The 20,750-nt window shown below is 43.0% G+C and overlaps 1 protein-coding gene across 8 annotated transcripts in view; it reads right to left on the minus strand.

Moving 5' to 3' along the window:
- Nucleotides 1–510: 510 nt before the first annotated feature.
- The window catches only part of qkia (QKI, KH domain containing, RNA binding a), a 72,216-nt gene continuing 51,976 nt past the window's right edge, over nt 511–20,750 (minus strand). Inside the window, exons 5-8 of one of the 8 annotated variants that reach the window (XM_071499139.1) lie at nt 6,142–6,229; nt 4,391–4,666; nt 2,168–2,242; nt 511–912 (exon numbers count right to left, since the gene is read on the minus strand). In XM_071499139.1, coding sequence (XP_071355240.1) covers nt 896–912; nt 2,168–2,242; nt 4,391–4,666; nt 6,142–6,229 — 456 coding nt within the window. In that variant the 3' untranslated portion in view covers nt 511–895. Of the gene's footprint in view, nt 913–1,988; nt 2,243–4,249; nt 4,691–6,141; nt 6,230–20,750 lie in introns of those variants that run through there. The other 7 variants (XM_071499137.1, XM_071499135.1, XM_071499133.1 and 4 more) reach the window with 7 other exon arrangements.

Consider the following 20,750-nt stretch of genomic DNA (forward strand, 5'->3'; position numbering starts at 1 on the left):
CAAAGCTAATTAGTCAAATATGAACAACAGAGAAACCAAAATCAAGTGGAGAAAATGACTCAAAAGTAAAGCAAACTAAAACAAAACAAAACAAAAAAATAAGACAGAAGAAAAAACACATAAATCATAAAAAGCTCCTTTTGCAATCATTTCAGCCATGCTTTTAAAAAAAAAAAAACAGACAGAAAGCTGTTTGGAGGGGCACACCCAGAATGTGTCAGCTCATTATTACATCTTAGAGCTCAACAACTGCACTACATGTGAAAATGACAGAAATTAAACAAGTTAATGTGAGTGTTTGTTCTCTTTCCTTCTATTTCTTTTTCTCTCCCAATAGATGGGTGGTGTAACAGGGTGGGGGCAGGTAAGTAATCTTTTTTTTTTGTAGGGGCGGGGGGGTGCACATTTGAGGGGGGATTATGTCATTACTGTGAAACCAAATGGTTTGCGTCAAATAGAAGTTTGAAGTTTGATTCATACGAGTGAGATCACCAAATCAGAGCAGTTAAAGGAGAGTGGGTGGGCAGGGTGGGGTGGGGTCTTTATTGCTATATAATTCAGTGCAGATTTATGAGTAATACCACAAACACATCCACCCAGTATATGATTCATGAAGAAAAAGAAAGAGAAAGAATGGGAATTGAACTCAATGAACAGAGGGAAAAAATGAATATTACACAACTTTGTTGGGTTTTGTTGTGTTTCTGTGAAGTTTCTGCGTTGGTTTTCTATTTTTTGTCAGAACGTGTTAGGGTAACTGTACGGGCAGGCGCCTCTCTCTCTCTCACTTGCGTCCGAGAGGCTAGCAAAAGGCAATTACCAGTTAACTGATCAGCAGGCAGGCTTGGGGCGGCTCGTCATTGGGTGAAGAGTTCAGAGGTCAGAAGGTCATGTGTTAGTTGCCGGTGGCGGCTAGGTGGTTAGAAACAAAAACAAAACAAACAGAAAAAAAAGATAGAAAGGATATTAGTGTCAGCAAGAAGAGACTGGAATGACATCATTTTAACAATAAAATGAATGCAATCTCTCATGTTGCCCCTGCTCCTAACTCCCCTGCCAATATGAGATGAACCCAGCTAATCTCATCATAATCATGACGTTGTCACATCATGATCCCAACTACTAAGCCCCCACCCTGAATCATGTTGTTTGGCGGTTTTCATTTAAGCGCAAATTGCCCCCAAAACCAAAGAAAAAACAAAAAACAGAAGCAAAGAGAGGTCGAACAGACAAACAAAGTAACAAAAAACAAGAATCTAGTGTTTTAGTGTCTTCCAAGTTGGAGTGCAAGTTACAAACAGTGTGATTAGTGGTAACTGATGTTATGTGGGGGATAACTGTGACTAGTGTTAAATGTACAATGAATAGATGAATCGATGTTTTCCGATTCTTTCTCTTTATTTAGCAGTATATTTTTATATAATATAAATATACACAAGAACCATAAATACATTTGATATAAAATGCTCAAATATAAAATGACAGTACCTCATGTTCAACTGAAATATTAAAAATGTATTTTAGCTTTATTTCAATATATTTGCAATACACTGGAGAGAATGCAAGCTACCTCAGCTTATGTCTGTGCGTGTCTGTCTTCCATAGAAAAATAAAATCCCAAATAAATTTAAATTTCAAGGTGAAATGGTGCCTGGTAGCAGCATGGCTACTTGTCGTCTGCCTACTAGCTCTCTCAGATACAGTATAGAAATGCTTCTCCTTTTTCTTTGCTCCTTATGAGCTAAGGAGATAAATCATGTATGGGAACAAGCCTGCCCCATTTTAGGCTCTAATCTCACATCAGAGGAATGTCATTATACACCTTCAACACTGCCTGCAAAGTACTACCTGTCCTGGCTTCACAGCTGCATGAACCAAATGCTGTTAAGATCACTTTTGCCTGAGCTTTGACATATACACAGTCAACATATATTGTATATGTTAAGTACTAAATGTAAACAAAATGTGCAGACCACAATCAACCATTTAGCTGGTGTGTGGATGTATGGGGTAGGAAAGGTGGTGGGGGGAAAGGAAAACAAACAAAAAAAAAATACGATATAGACAATATACAAATTCCCAACTAAGGCATCAAGGCATAATAGGCAATAATAATCATTGAAATGCATCAGTCAATAGCAGAGTGTAGCTAAGAGACTAAACTGACCTCTGTCAGTGGTCACAATCCTTTGGTAAGGATGGACCCGCGTGTCATGCCGTCTCACTTTAGTAGCCATTGCACCTAGATTGTAACAGGTCCACAAGGTTAGAAACCATTCACTTTGAGGAGGGGAAAAAAACAGTCATCTTTTACAGTAATAACATTCACATTTTAACCATTATCATTATAATGCTTGGATAATACAACAATACACAGAATAGCAACATAATACAGATTATAGTACATATACACACCACACATATCTTTTTTTTATGTGTAGAAAAATGCAGTAGAAAAAAGTAATACACCTTTTTGGAGTTTTTCTTGGTATTTAAAAATGCATAACTTAAGTAATAAAATTCCACAGTGCTCAGCCAGAGTTATATAGAGGACTCTTTGAAAAGGGGGCAGGTAAAGGGTACGGGCTCCTGGGCTGTCTGGAAAAATAATGTGTCGCTTCCTGTGGGATCCAGAGGGAGATTGAGAGAAATTTGTCTCTTTATTTTGAAAGGTGGGGAAATCCAATACAGCTCTGATGGTAATTGAATAGTGCCAGATACCACCTGCCTCTCCCTCTCTCTTTCATTTTCTCTTTCCTTCTTTCACTATTTCTCTCCAGGTCAATCTGTTCAATGGTGGCAGAGGCTGTCATTTACCTCCTATATTTGTCACAAGTGATTTCGTCCTGCTGCAGCGCCTGATACTGCCTCATATAATTGACACAAGCAAACTGCTTATTGTGTGTGTCATGTATGTTCAAGTATTACAAAAATGTGATATGCGCAGGAATTAAGGAAAATAATAATAATCAAGAGGGGATATGTGAAATAAGTTACATAATTCAAAAAGGATTTTGTTCTGGCATTGTCAAGTTAAAAGCAAGTTTTGGCTGATGACTACGAAGCCACCTACACTACTTTGAAGCAGCAGATGGCCTAAAATTTCCTTATTCACAGAGAAGCCAATGGCGGCTAGATACAGCAGCGCAGGCAGCCACGCCAAGTGCACGAGTACTTGTGTGAGTATGAGAGTGAGTGGGTTCCACAGGGCCCTGTGTTGCTGAAGGCACCAATCGATAGTGTGAGTAAATAAAATGCACTAAGCTGGTGTAACCCTGCAAGTTAAAGAGAGAAAAGCCAGTCAGCTGCCCCTGTCTGTTCTACACATGACTCCCAGAGGCACCTCAAATCCACAGGTCAGCTAAAATCACGCTTGTGTCTGCTGCTGCCAGATGACGCCGTGGACAACATTAGAGAAGTACATTGTCAAATTAAAGCTGAAAAGCAACTGACAAAGGCTTCTTTGTTCTTTAATTTTGTTTCCTACAGCCTCAATCCAAAATATGGTTTTCATATCAGACTATTCTATCCATACATGTTCAGATGTCTCTTTGGTAGCAGATGTGTTGACCATTCATTGAGAATGAATACAATATATAGAGCCTGATGCTGAACTGTACTCCTGACACAGACACTAAGAGTAATGTCAGGTACTAGCACAGACCTCAAGTTCAAGAGGGGTGAGGCTAAGACAATGGAGAGAGGGGAAGGAGAAGAAAAAAGGGAAGACTGGAGGAATTTAATGAACATCCCCAGTGGGAGTGAGAGGGGGACTATCTGCAGGCATCAAGGCCTGCCTGCAGAGAACAGCGCAGAGAAATGATTTCAAAAGCTGCAGAAATCCGAGGGGATCTGCCGCCAGACTGAATATGCCTCCAGGCCAGTGCATGAAAGGGTAAGAGAGCAGGCTGCATGTATGTGAGTGTGTTTCTGTCAGTGTGCCTCATTTCACACTGAGCCAAGTCCTCCTATATAAACCTTGCAGAAAATAGGCAATGTCAACCTGAGAGCATAACTGTTTGGCGAGAGCGTAACTAAAAAAAGGGGAGTAACCTCAGTCTAAATTATGAAGAGAACTTTCCAAGAGTCTAGCCCTCACAAGGTAAGTTTTGTCCCCCTTTGCCATTTTAATATAGCGTCCATATGAGCCACATACGGTAGCTGGTCATCCCATTACCAAGAGCTTCACCAGAACATCCACCCTGTGAGTTTGTTTGTTTTGATCCTCAGGTGGACACGACATATTTACCTTTCAACAAGTCCTGACTGTGGCTCATGGCAGCCGCGTCCAGCACCCCAGCTCCGGGGTAAAACAAGCTGCCCTCCTGTCCAGGCTGGCTAAAGTTGGCCGCTGTACCTGCTGCACCCATGCTTCCCCAGGCTCTCTTACCTAGAACCCCACTGTGCTCGATGGGGTACTCCAACAGGGAGGTGGGTGCCAGGGCGTAAGGGTACTCGTAAGGGGTGGTGTAGATAAGCCCGCCATCCGGTGTGGGAGGCACCAGGGTGGGGGTGCCATTGGGCAGCATGGCAGCCATCTGAGTGGGCCGGATGAGGTTCATGATGGGGGCCCCAGCTGGTGTTGGGGGCCGGAGTGCCTGGGGAGGCAACACCTGACCCGTGGGGGCTGCTATGAGACGGGGGCCCTGTGCGGCTGCTGCCGCCGCTGCAAGAGAGAACGCAAGGGTGGCTGCCATAAGCAAGAGAGCAAAGGACAGAAGTAGAAAGAAAGAAAGAGGACAAGAAATAAAGTGTAGTGTGGTTGATCATAATCACATATGAACAGTGAAGGGTGAAAATATAAAGGAAGAAAAGAAGGGGGAACAGGAAGTGGCAGAAGAGAGGGGAGGAGCGGGGACAAAAGGGAAAATTAGTCCATGCAATGATCATGGTGGTGAACCACAAAAGCCACAATTTGTTGCAAAGAAAAAAAAATCAACATAGCAAAATGAAATAAAAAAATAACCCCTCACACCAAAACATGAGAAGCACAAAATGCTGCTGTCATCCCAGTGCATTCAAAGCATACCAATCCCCATGGCAGCTACACATTCATCTAGTGGAAATGGCATAGGCGAGGTAAAAACACACACATCAACAGAAATGGAGCAGTTGACTACATATGCAGGAGGACACAAAGGAGCAGCTTTTACAAAAAACTGGTTAGACTTTTGTACTCCACATGACGGTTGCTGTGGGAGCATATTACACTCAAGTTTATAGGGATTTAAAGGAATGTTGATCCCCTACAAAGTCAGCAGTCCATTTAGATTGGATGGTGTGCAAATGAACACACAAAAATCATTTTTCAAGTACTTCTGCATTAGCATGTGCTATGTGCTGTGCCACACAAGCTTCCCCAAAGGCAGGTCAATTAAATCAAACGCTCCGGTAACTGTGGTTAGGTGGTGGGCTAGTTCATCATGGCTACCATTTGAGCTGATGTTAAATAAGGAATATTAAACAGTGAAATTAATCACTTTGAGTTTCATTTCACAAATTTGATGAGTTTCTGATCACATTTAAATTCAAATTTGAATAATAATTAACACCATAGCCAAGAGTTCAGAGCTACTGCACAAGATCTGGATTTATTTAGCCTATATCCAGATGTGGTTACGCATTTAGAAATGACACTTTGTGATTAAGGAGCGAGTGCTGTAGATGTGTGAACTACTGACTAACATGCAGAGTTGAGCAGGTGGAATACAGCATTGTGCTGAAGGTTTAGAGTCCGCCAAGAGCAAGTGATACATAGCGATTGCATCTGGATTGCAAGGGGGGGAGGATGGATGGAGGGAGGGTTGAGGAAGACAGAAGTATGGAGAAGAATGGAATGGAAGTTGTCCTACTCATGGAGGGGTAGGTCAACATGAATTGTTTGTAGAGCTTGAGAGAGAGAGGTCTTCCAGTGGTCATAGATATTATGATGGTATGTACACAGGAGATCTGACTACACATTAATTTGATGAAGGTAAACAGTATTAGTTAATGAGAAATACAGAAAAAATGATTATGTTTTTCTTATATAACTAAATATGTATGGTCTATGCAGTCAAAAGATTAGTTGTGTATGGTGCAAATCAGATGGACTACATTAAGTGTAGATATGTATGTGAGTGTTCATGGCATCTCACTTACGTGTTTTGATGTTGTTGTCTCTATATGTCCCATTGAGAATCGCTAGCTCCATCAGCTGCATCTTCTTCAAATTGTCTTCTCCCTCCGCCTGTAAAAAACAGAACATTTTTACATCTATCCACAAAAACACACCACACACAAATCCCACATCGACTGAGGCCCGTTTACAGGCCAGCTGAAACGATCCACATGACAACCAGTACACCTAACTACATGACCATGTTGTTAAAAAGCTACAGTGGAGCAGCTAAATCATTTGGACATGTCATCTGTTCTCCACGAGCACCGGTTGCACTGGGTTTAGGGAAACAGAGATAGAGATAAGCTAAAGTGCTGTTGTCATGGCAGAGTGCCTTGTTGTTACTAAAATGCTGACAGAAACATTAAGTGTGGGAATGCATATTCATAATCCATATCAGAATGATAATTACTATAATTTTCTTTGCTCCCTTGTGCGCAATCAAATGCGCAATAACCGCCCTGGCTAATGTCAGTCCTGTCAATTAATGTTTGGATAAATAAATACAAAAGCAGCAGCCACTGTCATTATCGCCAAATTAGGGGACCGAAATTATTCACGGAAAGCAATTAAGATAGCACCCCTCCTCCCACTCTCACCCCCCCCCCCCCCCCCCCCCCCCCCCCCCCACTCCATTTCCTCTGAAGCTACTGAACACTCAATAACCATGACAACACAAAAGCCCCTGTGATTTTCCAGGTTGTACATCATAATTTAAGCAGGGCAATGTGCGAATTACTCTCCAAAAGGAAGGGTGCAAAGACAGGCCTGCGAAACCTTGCTGACCTCAGATGCACCTTAAGTGAACTACTGATTTCATGCTTTTTACTACTAAAAGATGCAGCTGTGTTCACTCTCTATTTCACCTCATGAACACAAAGGCCTATGCACATCCACTCTGCGTCTGCATCTGCATGTAAACCCATCACCTGCATCACACGTAATGTGGTGGCAGCAATAAAGCATGAAGGCAGATACTGAACCTCCCCCTTTTCTCTATTCTATCTCTGCACAGAGTCTGTCTCCTGGACTAATTCACAGTTCAACAACAAGTCTGCCGCTCCATTCAGAGGACGATAAGGAAAGAAAGACGTGGAAGGGGTGAGAGAGAAAGAAAGGAAAAAAGAACGAGGGCTCAGAGTTAAGCCCTCCCCTGAGACTCCTCTTCAACACAGCCACAGAGAGAGGAAGAAAAAGAGCTAGGTTAAGCAAGAGAAAAAGTGACAGAGGCTGGTCTCCCTTGACTAAATATAAGGCACTGGCCTCAGAGCAGCCACAGCTTTCAGCTGTGTGTGTGTGTGTGTGTGTGTGAGTGAGAGTGAGAGTGAGAGTGAGAGTGAGAGTGAGAGAGAGAGAGAGAGAGAGAGAGAGAGAGAGAGAGAGAGAGCGCACGCCTGTGCAATGCAATGTTTAGTGTACCACAGAGCTGCCAATTAATGAAGCGAGGAAATTCTCTCTCTCTCTCTCCTTCACTACCTCCACAGTATTCCGTCTCTCTTTTCTTTTATTGGGGAAGTCTTAAAGCACAAAGATACACCAACATTTTTCAAAGCTACATTTTTCCCTGCTAGTAGTGCAAAAACTAGCGATGCAACATACACGATTCACATTTTTCTACTTATCAAAATTTGATGGTGTGCATCACAAAGCTGAAGAAAATCACAATTTTACTGTGGCCTGTCATCACAAATATAATGTTAAACAATCAGCTTTACATTATGAACCATTACAGATTATAAATTCATTATTCAATCTGTTACTCAAATAACATGGTAATGCACATCTGTCAGCCTAGTATTCAATATCAAATCGTGATAGAATGGTCCTAACTAACACAATTAAGTACTTATAAAAAAAATAAAATAAATAAAAATTCCTCAATAATTGAAACACATTTTTTAAAACATACACACAACCCCACACACACACACACACACACGTTCCTCCTAAATTGTTGCCAAGCCCTATTCTGTCCCTTCACCATCAGCCTTGTGAGTGAAGAGAGAACCACTTGACATACAGCGTTAACAATGATAACCATACTAGGCTAATTGAACATGGCCTAGGTCGATGGCTAACATGGACAAGTAAACCTCCCTCAATGGAGAGTCAAAATCATTAATTAGATACTGCAACCTCTATGTAAACACTCGCACACATGAATGAACAAGCCCTGAAATAGCTGCCTATCACATCTAAAACTGCAAAGCACAACACTACTGAATCCAATTTGTCATTATCTTTGTTTTTTTTTCTTCCTTCCTTCTCTTCAGTTACCTACACCACAAATTAAATCAGACCATGACCTCTACAACCTTGTAAAATACAAAAAAGTAAAAATACAAAGCAAAACAAACAAACAAACATAACCCCCACAAGTCTAATAAAATGTACTAATGACTCCTACGAATCAAAGCAGCTGTTTCTTCCTTCTCTGTGTGTATGTGTGTGTCTCCCTAAAAACTGTGTCAGTGGTTCTTTTGGAAGTAGGCCAAGCCGACAAGCTAGACAAAATTGAGGGAAGGGAAGAGAAAAAGGCTAGACAAAAAGAAAATATAACTTCACCAGATGCAAATCATCAGGGGAGTGGGCTGATAAGGGGATGCATTATGCTTTCACATCTTAACATGTTTATTGTGACAACAAAAACATTTGTTTTTGCCTTTTACTTTCACTGTTTGGAGAGCTATATATACACTGTCCATTCTGAAAAAAACGTACCAGTCACAAGCTTTCCCTAACACATAGGCCTTCCATGTTACAGGACTCCTAAGTCTTTCCTCTCAAATAAGAGCACAGATCCTTGGTGTCTTTGTTGCTATAATTAAAATATTTTTGCGACAAGACTAACCTTTTAAAACTCAGAAAAACATGAACACATTTTGGGGCCATTACAGATGGCCGGGTCTCTCACAAGATACAAGGGACCTGGCAGCAGGTTGCAGCTCAGGACAAATACATGCCGGGATATGAATGTTAGGGCTGTGTGTGTATGTTTGTGTGTGTTGTATAATGATGGATCTGCAGGGTTGTGAGGGTTAAATGGGCGCAGGGGAAGAGGGTGCCACCATCCATCCAACTCTGCCTAGGTGGCACACTGCCTGTTGAGAGGAGAGAGGCACAAAATAGAGGGCAGCAAGAGGGGAAGAGCACAGATGCTGCTGCTAGGATGAGGTGTGCGCTGCTGTGTGTGAAATGTGTGTATCCCCAGTGGAGTGCTGCTGATATAGCTCCATCTTCTCACTAACACAGTTTGTTAGCTAAAGCCCCCAAACCCCAACAGATCATTTCTGATTTACATCTGAAACAAGCTCATTTTCCCCATCAAAATACAAATTCCCTACTGCAGCATTTCCATACTTCCCCGTTTTTGTTCTCTGTAGTGTTCTGTTGATGTTTTCGGAAGCGCTGACAATATCACCACCATGGTTTGACCTACACAATAAATAAAATGGCAGATCCAAAATGGCTGCAGACGAGCTGTGAGATCAGGAGAAAGCAGATGATGATGCCGGAAACTAGAGCAAACAAGGATTGATTTAAAGCAACATTATGGAACAATTTTACCTTAAAAACAGCCTCTAAATCAGTTTGATCGTACACAGACTTGTAAGAGGGAGAATGTCAGCTCTTTCATTCCCACTCCACAGCCAAAACGCCTCTTGCATTATGTAACTTCAGTTGAGCAGGTAAGATCTCCCTTGATAGGTCTGTACCACTTTGCAAAACTACGTCACACATCACTAACTACGGGTCATCTTACAGCTAGCTGTAAGAAGAAGCTAGCTTAGTATTCTCAGTATGGACATCATGGCAGTGGCTACGAGCTCCTAGCATCTACATTTAAGCCCCCAACTGTCATTTTTAGTCAGTGGGATTAGCTGAATGCTAGCTCAACAGCACTGCCTGAGCGACTGATAGGCTTCGTTTTTTGGAAATGAGCTGTTAGCTTCTGGGGGTATGCTGCTTGCAGAACCCTTAACCGCTCCAACTTGGAGCCCAACAAAATTTAATGCACCAGCATCCTGCTTGTGTCTGCAGAGGCCGCTGTTACCGCGTCTCAGCAAAACTTACATTTTCTTGCTTGAAATTGTGGCCCTGGGTGTACTGGGCCCGCTTCCTACCACAGAAGCACAGCTTATATGAATGTTTGATGAACAGCACCAGAGAGAGCAGTTAACACTTTAATGTTGCCTTGCTCAAGGTGTCGCCACAATTAACAGACTCTTCAGTCAGCACGCACCACCCATAATAAAACATTCGCTCAGACACAGTCATTACTAGGACCATGTGTGTGTGTATGTGTGTGTGTGAGCATACTGCATGTGTGTGTCTGTAATGCTCTGGCTGCTGGAATTCCCTGGAGAGGAATAGCTGCTGGATTACAGACTGAGAGAGGAATGAGGAAAGGAAGTTTTTCTTTATCATCCCTAAGATGCACACATGCATGCGTGAAACAAACACACATATCCACACACTCCTGTCCATCAGCGAAAAAGCCACTCAATAAAGCTGCTCTATCCACAAGAATCAGATTCAATCAATGAGGCCTATTTGTGAAATCAGCAGAGCGGTAAAAGCTATCAGGGAGGAGCAAGACAGAGGGATGAGGGAAGGAGGGAAAAGGAGGAGGAGGGAGACAGGAGTGCGATGAGCTAAAGTAGGTGAGCCGTGTCCCACTGCCTACCTGACAACCCAGCGATGAGGTCACTAGATGCATGCTAAATCACTGTCATGCTTCACTCTTTTGTGCATCTCGTTTGATCAAAGCTTGTGCCCATATGTTGATGAATACAAACTGCAGCTAATGCCAATTGTTACAGACAATAGAGCTTATGTTCAGTTCTACGTATATGCTGTGTGTGCATGTGGATGACAATAAGCAACAGATGAGTGGCTGTCTGAGAGAGTTTATAGAGATGCACCCTCACTCTCCCCCTGACACCCAAATTCTGGGCCTTTTCCTATCCATCTCACCCACAGATAAACACAACAGGCGCCTGGATTAGGTTGGATGAATTTGCTCATGTCTATGGCTGCAACTGAGGGGGCGTCTTTGCTCATATCTGGCAAGAGTTACCGTCTATGCAGCTCAGCTCAGCTAACAGCTCAGCTTGGAGAGATGAAATGATGAGCAGTGAGAGAGAGAAAGAGAGGTGAAACAAAAGAGTACCAGGAGGAGAAAAGGCGCTGCAGAGCATGTACAACAAAAAGCGTGAATGATTGAGTTGGTGGAGAGATGGAGAGATATTCAGGAAGAAGAAAGGGATAGCTTGAGAATATGAGACAAGAAAAGACAGACAGCGTAGTGAAAACCAATTTGTCTGTTCCCTAGTGGGCTGACACTGGCTAAGGCCTGCTTTCCTTCCGTGGCCTCACTGTCAGTCATCACAAACTGGTGTATGCATGTACGCACGCAGGCACGCACATACACACACACACACACATCTTAGGCCTTAGCAGGGCCATGGTCAGGCTCTCTCCAAACTACTCCAATTACCTCAGCAGTAAACACAGCCTGGTCTGGCTGCCTCCTGGGATACAGGGAGAGGCAGAATGTGTAGAACTGAGAATGAGAGGGGAGGGGGAAAAATTCACCAGAGTGGAGGAGGTGGTAGTTGGAGCCTTGGGGAGGGAGGAGTAGATGACTTGATGTAGAGGGGTGGAACTGTTGTGGCGGCAGCTGGTTTTTCTCCCGTTCCCCTCCCTCTCTCCACTCCCTTTTGGTTCCTTCCCAAACTGTAACATCTGGAGGAAAATGATTACTCTCGCCACTCTGCCAAGACGACTTATCAACAATTCCACACTCTCCAGAAGCGGAGGGTTAGAGAAGAGGAAGGAATGAGTACTTGTAGCAAGCTTCAAAACATCTCCACACTAAATAAATAAATGACAAGAAAGTTTAATCAATTCAAGTCAACTAAAGCAAACTTGGAAGCTGGATTGGTGGACAGGAATGAAAACAGATGCGATGCGCAGCAAATCTGATTCCCATAGAATACACTATAAATCAAATAACATACACACAAACGGACACATGCACACCTTTTTCTTTTTTGTGAAAAACCATGCACCAATGAAGCACTAACTAACAACAATTAGACATTATATATATAATTGCATATAATTCATATATACATAAACACATTAAACCCTTTTCAGTTTTCAGTGACAAGACCATGCATCAATCAGCTACAGGAAAAACAACATAAAACCACTACACAAACAACTATAACCTTTTCTCTTTCATAAAAAGCACCTTGTGCTGGGAGTAAGTGCTGTATGTCCTTTCCCAAATTCACTGCAGCACTTTCAAAGGCAATTTTCTTTCCTCTGCCTTGCTCCTCGGCTTTTGTGAACATATCTGCCAAGAGAATCAGGACTCAACTGTATTTCCCTTTCCCCCAAAGACTAACAACGCAATCTCCTGCAACCTCTCCTCTCTGACTGTCTTCTACCTTCACAACACTCCTGTAAAGCCTCTTTATTTCTCCTTTACTCATTTGCTCCCTTCCTCACTCCCAGACAGCTCTGTTAGCAATGTGCGCCATTAGTCATGCTAAACCACCAACACACTAGCTCATTAGCATGGAAGCAAACCTGACTCCAGTCAGATTATTACAAACGCATCACGGCTGCTCCGCCCCATTACTGTCAATCACACAGCTTACTGAGGTACAGTTTAAAGTGGCACATTACAAAGTCAGGAACTAACTCTTCTGTTAATATTCGACTGTGTGAATCATAACAAAGCTCATAAGTGCCAAGGCCTCAAAGTAACAGAGCTGCCTCTGTTCTGTCTGATGTAGCGATGGTGGGTGCTCAGAGTGTTTCACAGACAAGCATTAATTCAATTGGTAGAGCCTGGTTTACTCGCACAGTTTCTCTGTTATCCATAACATATAATGTAAATATGGGTGGTAGACTGAGTCTGGCTCCTGGGTCTATGGGGCTCATAATAACCTTTTATTGTGCTGGACAACAGTGAAGTGGGCAGCCTTGATGCTCTGTGCTAACCCCATCAATATCAACTGACACACAAATACACAGACTCAACAGTGTCACCGACAGGAGAAAGGGGAGGCAAAAGAGAGAAGAAGAGAAAATATGTTTTTCCCACCAGTTCACTACACACTCTAGAACTGAAAGAAAAAAAAAAATCAGTTTTTCTCTCCCATCAAAGGCATTTCCAGTAGTACAGGGGGAAAGCTGTGCGGAAATTCTGAGTGATCTTGTTTATCCTCAGAAACTGGGCTGGTATTCCATGTAACATAACAGCATTAAGAGCGGATTAAACTTCATATAAATAACCTAGAAAAATATATACAGATTTAACAACACGATTTAGATACATTATTAAAGCTTGTTGGCCTGCACCGGCTTTGACAAACAGATGATGTTACAGGCTAAAAGCAGGGGAGGGAGGGATCATGTAGTTCCACCATGTTGTACAGCCCAACAAACAGCTGTCAGTTTTTCCTGTCCCCTCTCTCTCACCATTATCTGTTCCCTACCAACCAATAACCAATAACCTACCGATTAATCTCTTTCATGCGTCATTCTAGCCCATATTCCAAATTTGCACCTTCAATCTCTACCTTATTCACCCACTGCTATTTCATTTCTTTTTCCACTTTCCCTCTCCTCCCCTCTCTTTATCCCTCATTCCACCAGGCTGCCAGACGGTGTATTGTTCTGTCGCTGCGATCCTTTAATGCCATCCAATCGAGCAGGGAATATCTTGAAGGGATTTGGCCAGGGATGATTTGGGAGCTTTAAATGCTGCTAGGGGATTTGCATCAGATTCAGAGATCCTGACTCAGAGCTGATCACTGGAGTCTTCTCCTAAAACAGAGATCTGAGTACCTCCAGAAAGACATGGGATTCAAACCTGGAACCCCTTGGATTGATCTAGCTGGGTATGTGCAGTCAGCCAAAGCCCGCAATTTTTAAACAACCTATTTAGGCACACCTTCCTTGGGTGTCCTTGACTTGTCTAGCTCCGTTCAACTTGACAAATCTCTGCAAAGGTGAAAGCCTCAATTCTGTGGAGAAACCTTCTAAGATCCTCGATTCTTACTTACTCTAATTATTCACATCATCAATGTCAACACGCTAGGCTGATTAAGGGGTTAGGTCTAGGAATTCAATTCATTCACCCAAAACTGAATCCTCTCTATACTGCAAGAATATGTCACCGTGTTACTGAAGAGAGAACTTTTACTATGATAATTTTGAATTTTGAGCAGACTAACTTCAAGAGCTATGATGCACCCTAGCTGTTCTGTGTAAAGCTTCTTCATTCTGCATTGCTGAAAAGTATAGTCTATTTTTTAAGCATGTTATTGTTACAGATATTGTGTGCCTTCCTTGGCAAGTCAAAAACATTGGCATTTCAACAGAGCTTATTGAAGAAAAAAAAAATCTTTGGTTTTAGTTTTGTTGTGCCCCAATGAACACAGCCCAAGTTCCACCATGGGAAAACCAGTCAGTGCAATAGACGGCAAGTGGAGTATTGCAAACATCACTACTAACAAACGAAAACAGTGAGAGAGAGAGAAGGAGAAAGAGAAAGAAAAAGAAGGGGACTTTGAGTGCGAAGAGAGAAAAAAAAAGAAAGAAGCAAAGCCTCTACACTCGAGTCATCATGGAGGAGACAAAGAAAGCCATCAGTTCAGAGTTGGCTAGTGGGACTGAGAGAATGGAGTTTGAAATGACTTGAGCGATGGCTGGCAAAGCGAAGCATCACAGACTGTAGGAGCTGAATTTGACGGGCGGCCTTTGGGCTCTCTAAACGCTGAGCTCTACACAATCCTATTTTCCTGCCTAAACACTGGGACACACAGTCACTGGAGAGGCAGAGATGAAAGCACAGTGCGTGTGTCTTTGTGTGTGCGTGTGTGTGTCTGTTCCCACTACACAGATGTTGATGCTTGGCCGTGGTAAGGACCTGGGGGAAGTTCAGAAACTACAGCGGGTGGACAATGCATAAAGTGGTGTTTGTGTGTGTGTGTGTATGAGAGAGAGACAATGACACAGAGTGGCAGGGAGACAATGTGCATAAGTCTTGATCAGCACTGAGCCTTTGGAGTTGCAGGGTCCTAGCCGCAGCTTCCCAACAAACAACCCACACAAGCACACATGAAAACATCCACACACACATACGCACACTTCTGCATTTCCTTGCTTCTCGGTAAGGGGATTAAGTGGACCTTCAAAGAGAGGCAGAGAGATTGGCCAGGGGCCTGCAGGGTCCCTCCCCTCGTCACCGGAGGACCAAGGCAGATTAAAACTGCCTGGGCCTCTCAGTGTGCCTTGTTACCCGCCTCCTCCTTCCTGCGTACTGTATTAGGACACTTGAAAAAAACCCCCAGAGGAGCCAAGCACAACCAGGTGGATTAGTAAGGAGGTTATTTTACAATGTGAGGGACCTAAGTGGCTAGGGACTGAAGTGCATGTGTATGTGTGTGAACTGAAATTAAAATGACAGTACAAGCGGGCGAGGCAATTTTGTAAGTGGTGCAGAGGGCCTGTGTACATAGAACGCACCTTCGCTGGGGATCTTAGCTGACTTAAAAATCTAATGAATGGGACAAGAGAAGAAACAGGATTAATTCCCCTCAGAGGGAAGAAATGAAAGAGATGGATTAGCAACAGGATGATGTTTCAAGGAGAAAATAGGGAAGGAAGAACTCAAGAGAGAGTATATGAGAGAAAGTGCTAATTGTGGCATGATGAGGTTGGGCTCAGGACCACAGATCACAAGTTTCCAAACCTAAAGACACAGAGTCATCGCAGACAATAAGTGCTTTAGCACCAATATTCTTCACTCTAGCATCATGACCTTTAGCCTTGTTCAACTATTCTGTATTAGTAATTAATTGCTGATTAATCATCATTATGAATAAGATGGCTTAAGAATATATTTGTCTCTGTATTTCATATAACTTACTCTACTCTTAAGCATCTGTAGTATGTACCTTACAGTGCATATCCATGTTACTGTGCTGCTCTCTTTCTTCCCCAATTGTCCACACCAGCGAGCTGATGAATGACAAAGGGATGAAACAAGTGAGGGAAGGTGGGGAAGGAGATGAAACATGCCATTCAGCACAAATGTTATTGCAATCTGAATCTTTTCCCCGCCTTGAAGTTTTCACCATTTTCTGTGGCTGGCTCCGTGAGCAGACTCCTGATGATGAGGGGAGCAGAAAGGAGAGAGAAATTCAAAGTCACACTGCCTTTTCTTTGCCCTTATGGCATTACTGAAACACCAACCCCCACAACAACTAATGAGCTTACTATAGGTATGCCCCTGGATAGATGCACATACACAAGAAATCTAAATTAATCAAAAACAACCCTGTGATTACAAGGCCACAGAATTAAAATTCTCCTTTGTCTGGATGCTCTGAATGGCTGACTGTTATTTGATGATAATTAGTATTTATCATCACAAATGCAGCGTTATCTGATCACACCTGCTGTATATTGTTTTTCTTTATGTGTTTTTCAGCTACATATAGGAGGCAGGGTGGGCCAAATTTCTATAGACTAAAACTGGCTGAGGAAGTCTGCCTGCTTTTCAGTGCTAGGACCAGGAAATGAAACAGGAGGAGGACAAGACCAGGGAAGGTTGCCAGGCTTAGGCAGGGTGTTCCCCACAGGGGTGCTGTTTCTTTAGGGTCAGTACCACCTGTCTGCCCGCTAGGAGAGCCATGGAGCTGGATATGAGGAGGGATGGGCAGATGGAGATGTGGAGGGGAGAAACCCTCAAGCCAAGACCAGACCAAGTCCCCCCTGTTGGGTTTAGGCTGACAGGAGGGACTTGGAACAGAAGCTCAATAGTTACCGTATGTGGCAAAGCAATAAAAAAAAATCTTACAGTGGAGGATGGTGTGTGACTTGAGAATCATTAAATTTGGTCCACAGAATTAACAACAGATACATTTTGTGGCACATCCTCTGCAGACTAGAGAAAACATACTTTTAAAATAACACTGTCATGCTTCATGACTTTGTGACTTGTATAGTAGAGGCAGACATCTCCAGCCTGGTCTGTGGTTTGTAACCTGCGTGTTGTTAACAGGATGTGGTGGCCTTCAGGCCACTGCAGATACAGTAATAGAAGAGAGTGCTGAAACGCTCGTCCCTTCAATCACCCAGAGAGAGAAAGAGAACAGCAGACAGCAAGAGACAGGGCAAACACAACACAACCAAATAAGAAAAGCTAAAGGACACACATTGAGGGGAACAGAGGGTGAGGAAAGGTGGGCAGAAAGAAAACAGAAAGAAAATAGAGAAGAGAGTAGGAAAGGAGAATAAATGTACACCTTTACTTGCATAGATACTCTATGTGGCATTAGAATGAGACAAGGCAAATAAAAATTTGTGAGATGTCTGACTGCAAATTATGCACTGATAAATAACTTATCCTGATGTAACTATGAACACAACAAATGGCAGTCTTGTATAAACTATTTTTCTTTTATTCCGAGGTACACTCAGAGAGACCACTCGAATGAAGGGAGAAAAAATTTTGGTGGTAGAAAAAGAAGAAATAAAAAGTATGCAAACAGTGAAATATGCCATCAATCCTGGTCTTCAGAGGAGAGTATAGTGGTTTCCCTTCCCCCACATATCTGAGGTGATGAATACCAAAATATTCTCTTTCATTTTCTCTTCCTCTTGGAAAGCAACAAGGCCCAGGTAAAAATAGCTTTCAGATTCTCTGCCAATGATTGTGGGTTTTCACTTGTGGTTTTCCCATGTGATGTAACTGGTTTGTGGCCATTTATTGTACATTCTCTACTGGTGAACTGGGATACCAGACATGGCCATACATGAGCCTGCTTTCAGGTGTTTGAAGTTAATGCCAAAATTCGACCGAGAGGAATTCAGCATCTTATTGTTGTTTTGATGTCTGGAGTGCAGTTAAAGAGGGGCTGCTGGACCTCGGCTAGCCAGTTATTTATGTAACTGAAAAGTTCATGAAAAAGAGGCAGTTAGCAGGGGATATATAAATTCCAGGGTGCATGCTTGAGCAAATACTCTTTAACCTGACATGGCCAATCATGGTCACTTCTCACACACTAACCAATCAAATGACATGCAGTAGTGATCATTATTGGCATACATGTCGCAAATGCCACATCTGTTTCCTGTGGTAAAGCAGTTTAAGTGGTCAATTCCAATTACCCACTTATCACCTTTAGATCATTAATCAGAGGTGATTTATACATCACATAGTTTTAGTGTTTGCTCTCCTCTGCTCTTCCGGTTACAGGGTTTCAGTAGGTGTCTGTGAAGTACCTGTCTCAAATGTATTAGCAGGGTATAAAAAGGACCAAAAGGCTGGATAAATGAGTGCAAAGAGTGTGAGGATGTCAAGATGGATAATGATGAAAGTGGAGGACAAGAGGATTGTTGGGAGTCTAAGGTCACCCTGCCTCCAGGCCAGCTCTAGTCTCACACTCACACTCTACAGGCAAAGTAAGAAAACAGCCAAACAGCACTGAAGGAGGAGCACAGTGATGCAGTCTTTCCATCTCAAGTAGAGGTCACCAAGTCAAGGAAGCCAATTAAAAAGATGATTAACATTCATGTGGGAGATGCAGTGTCTATGGGCTCACCATTCTCTCTCTCTCTCTCTCTCACACACACACAAATATATAATGGGAGCAGTGAACAGTGCAGTCCAGCCTGTTGTAACAGCGGTGTCCTGGGAGGTGGAGATCAGGAGGTTAATATGATCCAATCCAGCTCCTTCATTAGCCTGATGAAGGTAATAACAGCCAAGAGGGAAAGAAAGGCTACCAGGTTGACTAAAACCATCTACCTATTGCCTATATGCATGGCCTCTAAACCTACTTGAGCTGACAAGAACAGATATTGTAGCCTTGCTCACATAGGGAGATGTGTGTATCTGTCATCACCTTTACTCAGCAGCTGTAACACAGGCCCTCACAGGTTGATTACACTTTATGGGTATGAGAAAAACCTATGATGTCCAGGGATGATAGAAACACACAAGCTAGTTTCATCACACCTCAGCTTGTTTGTTTTCAGGAACCAAAGACAAACTATCACGTCGTACGAGTACTGCCTTCAGAACCACTACAGTCATGTGCATCAAGCAGTTAGAGGCATGCATCACCCAAGCCAATCAGTCAGGCTCACTGAGAAACATAAGCCTCTGTCCATGGATACAGCTGGATATCATGCATGACAGAGGACGTGATGGGGGGAGGGGGAGGGGAGTAGATTAAGAGTAAATAAGAGGAAAATGGTAGTGATAGGTAGGCCTAACAGAGAATAAACATCATTAATTGGGGAGGCACACATGGATGGATGCAGCCAGATGGTGTTTTGTACTCATTTGTCATACACTGCTGACAGAGAGAGAGGAGAGTGAGAGCTAGAAAAACGGAAAGAAAAACAAAAAGGGATGTTTATTGATTGCAAAGTCAGTACACTGCTGCCTCAAACGGACTTCCACTGTTTAAATCTAGCTCTGCTTGTTCTGCATCATCTTCTCTCCGTGCCTGTGCCTTTCCTGTTTGAGTGGCTCCGATGGTGCTGCTATTGTAACACTCTGTAAAGCCGGATGCATACTGGCGAGTACATACACAACACCCCGCAGATCACCAAACTTGGCTTCCATTAAGGTCCATCTGTCTGCCTTTTACAAAAACACCATCTACTGTATGTTCTTCCTCAAAGGTGGTCCAAGGCAGAGTGAGAGAGAAAGAGAGATGAAGAGAGACTCAGGCTCAGGGAAGTATAAGACTGGAATAAGAACAAAGGGGCATACAGGTTTCCCAGAAGAGAAACTTAGCCTTGGCCTAGAAGGACTACAGTGAGACTGGTTAGCCAGACATGGCAACTCCCTTTGCTAGCCACTGCCAAAGCATTTATAAACATGAAAAAAGAAAAATGGAGCAATCAAACCATCTCTTAATTTACATAATGTGGACTAGAACTACATAAGTGAAAAAGTACCAAAAATAGATCTTGAAAAAGGTGCAATAGAAAGATCGAGTGAACTGAGAGGGGGTTGGAGCACAAGAGGCAGCGGTGAGCTGAAGCCAGGAAGCACGACTGGGTTCCCACTGTGCTGCAAATGGAGAGTTGTGCTCGAGGCTGCTGGTCTGCTCGGGCTGCTAGCATGCTCACTTTGTTCTCGGCAATGACAGTTTCATTCAGGGGGACATGCACTTGGCTCCCTAGAGCCAAAGTGCCTCAGCGCCAACTCTTTCTTTCTCTGTGTGCTGTTCTCCTTTCAAACCTAACCTTTCCTGCTTTCTGTGTGTGTGTGTGTGTGTGTGTGTGTTTGTTAAAAGAGTAAAGGCATCTCTTAATGTACTGTAGGTACCTTGCGGCAAGTGCTAGCCGTCACTGCACTGAATCAGATGTAGGGCAGTGTGGTCAGTGTGGTCTTGTGCTTCCTTTACCAAATTATCTCATACCTTCAACACCATGCAGCTTTAGTTTCTAGTTTTACAGGACTATGCCTAAAAACCTACTCACTAAGTTCTTATGAAATTAAAATGATTTGCTTTACACCATAATCTACCAGTCTCTGCAGGCC

The sequence above is a fragment of the Trachinotus anak genome, unplaced genomic scaffold (assembly GCF_046630095.1).
Source record: "Trachinotus anak isolate AG129_WGS33_773 ecotype Australia unplaced genomic scaffold, CSIRO_AGI_Tana_v1 ptg000015l, whole genome shotgun sequence".
In the NCBI taxonomy this organism is placed as follows: domain Eukaryota; kingdom Metazoa; phylum Chordata; class Actinopteri; order Carangiformes; family Carangidae; genus Trachinotus; species Trachinotus anak.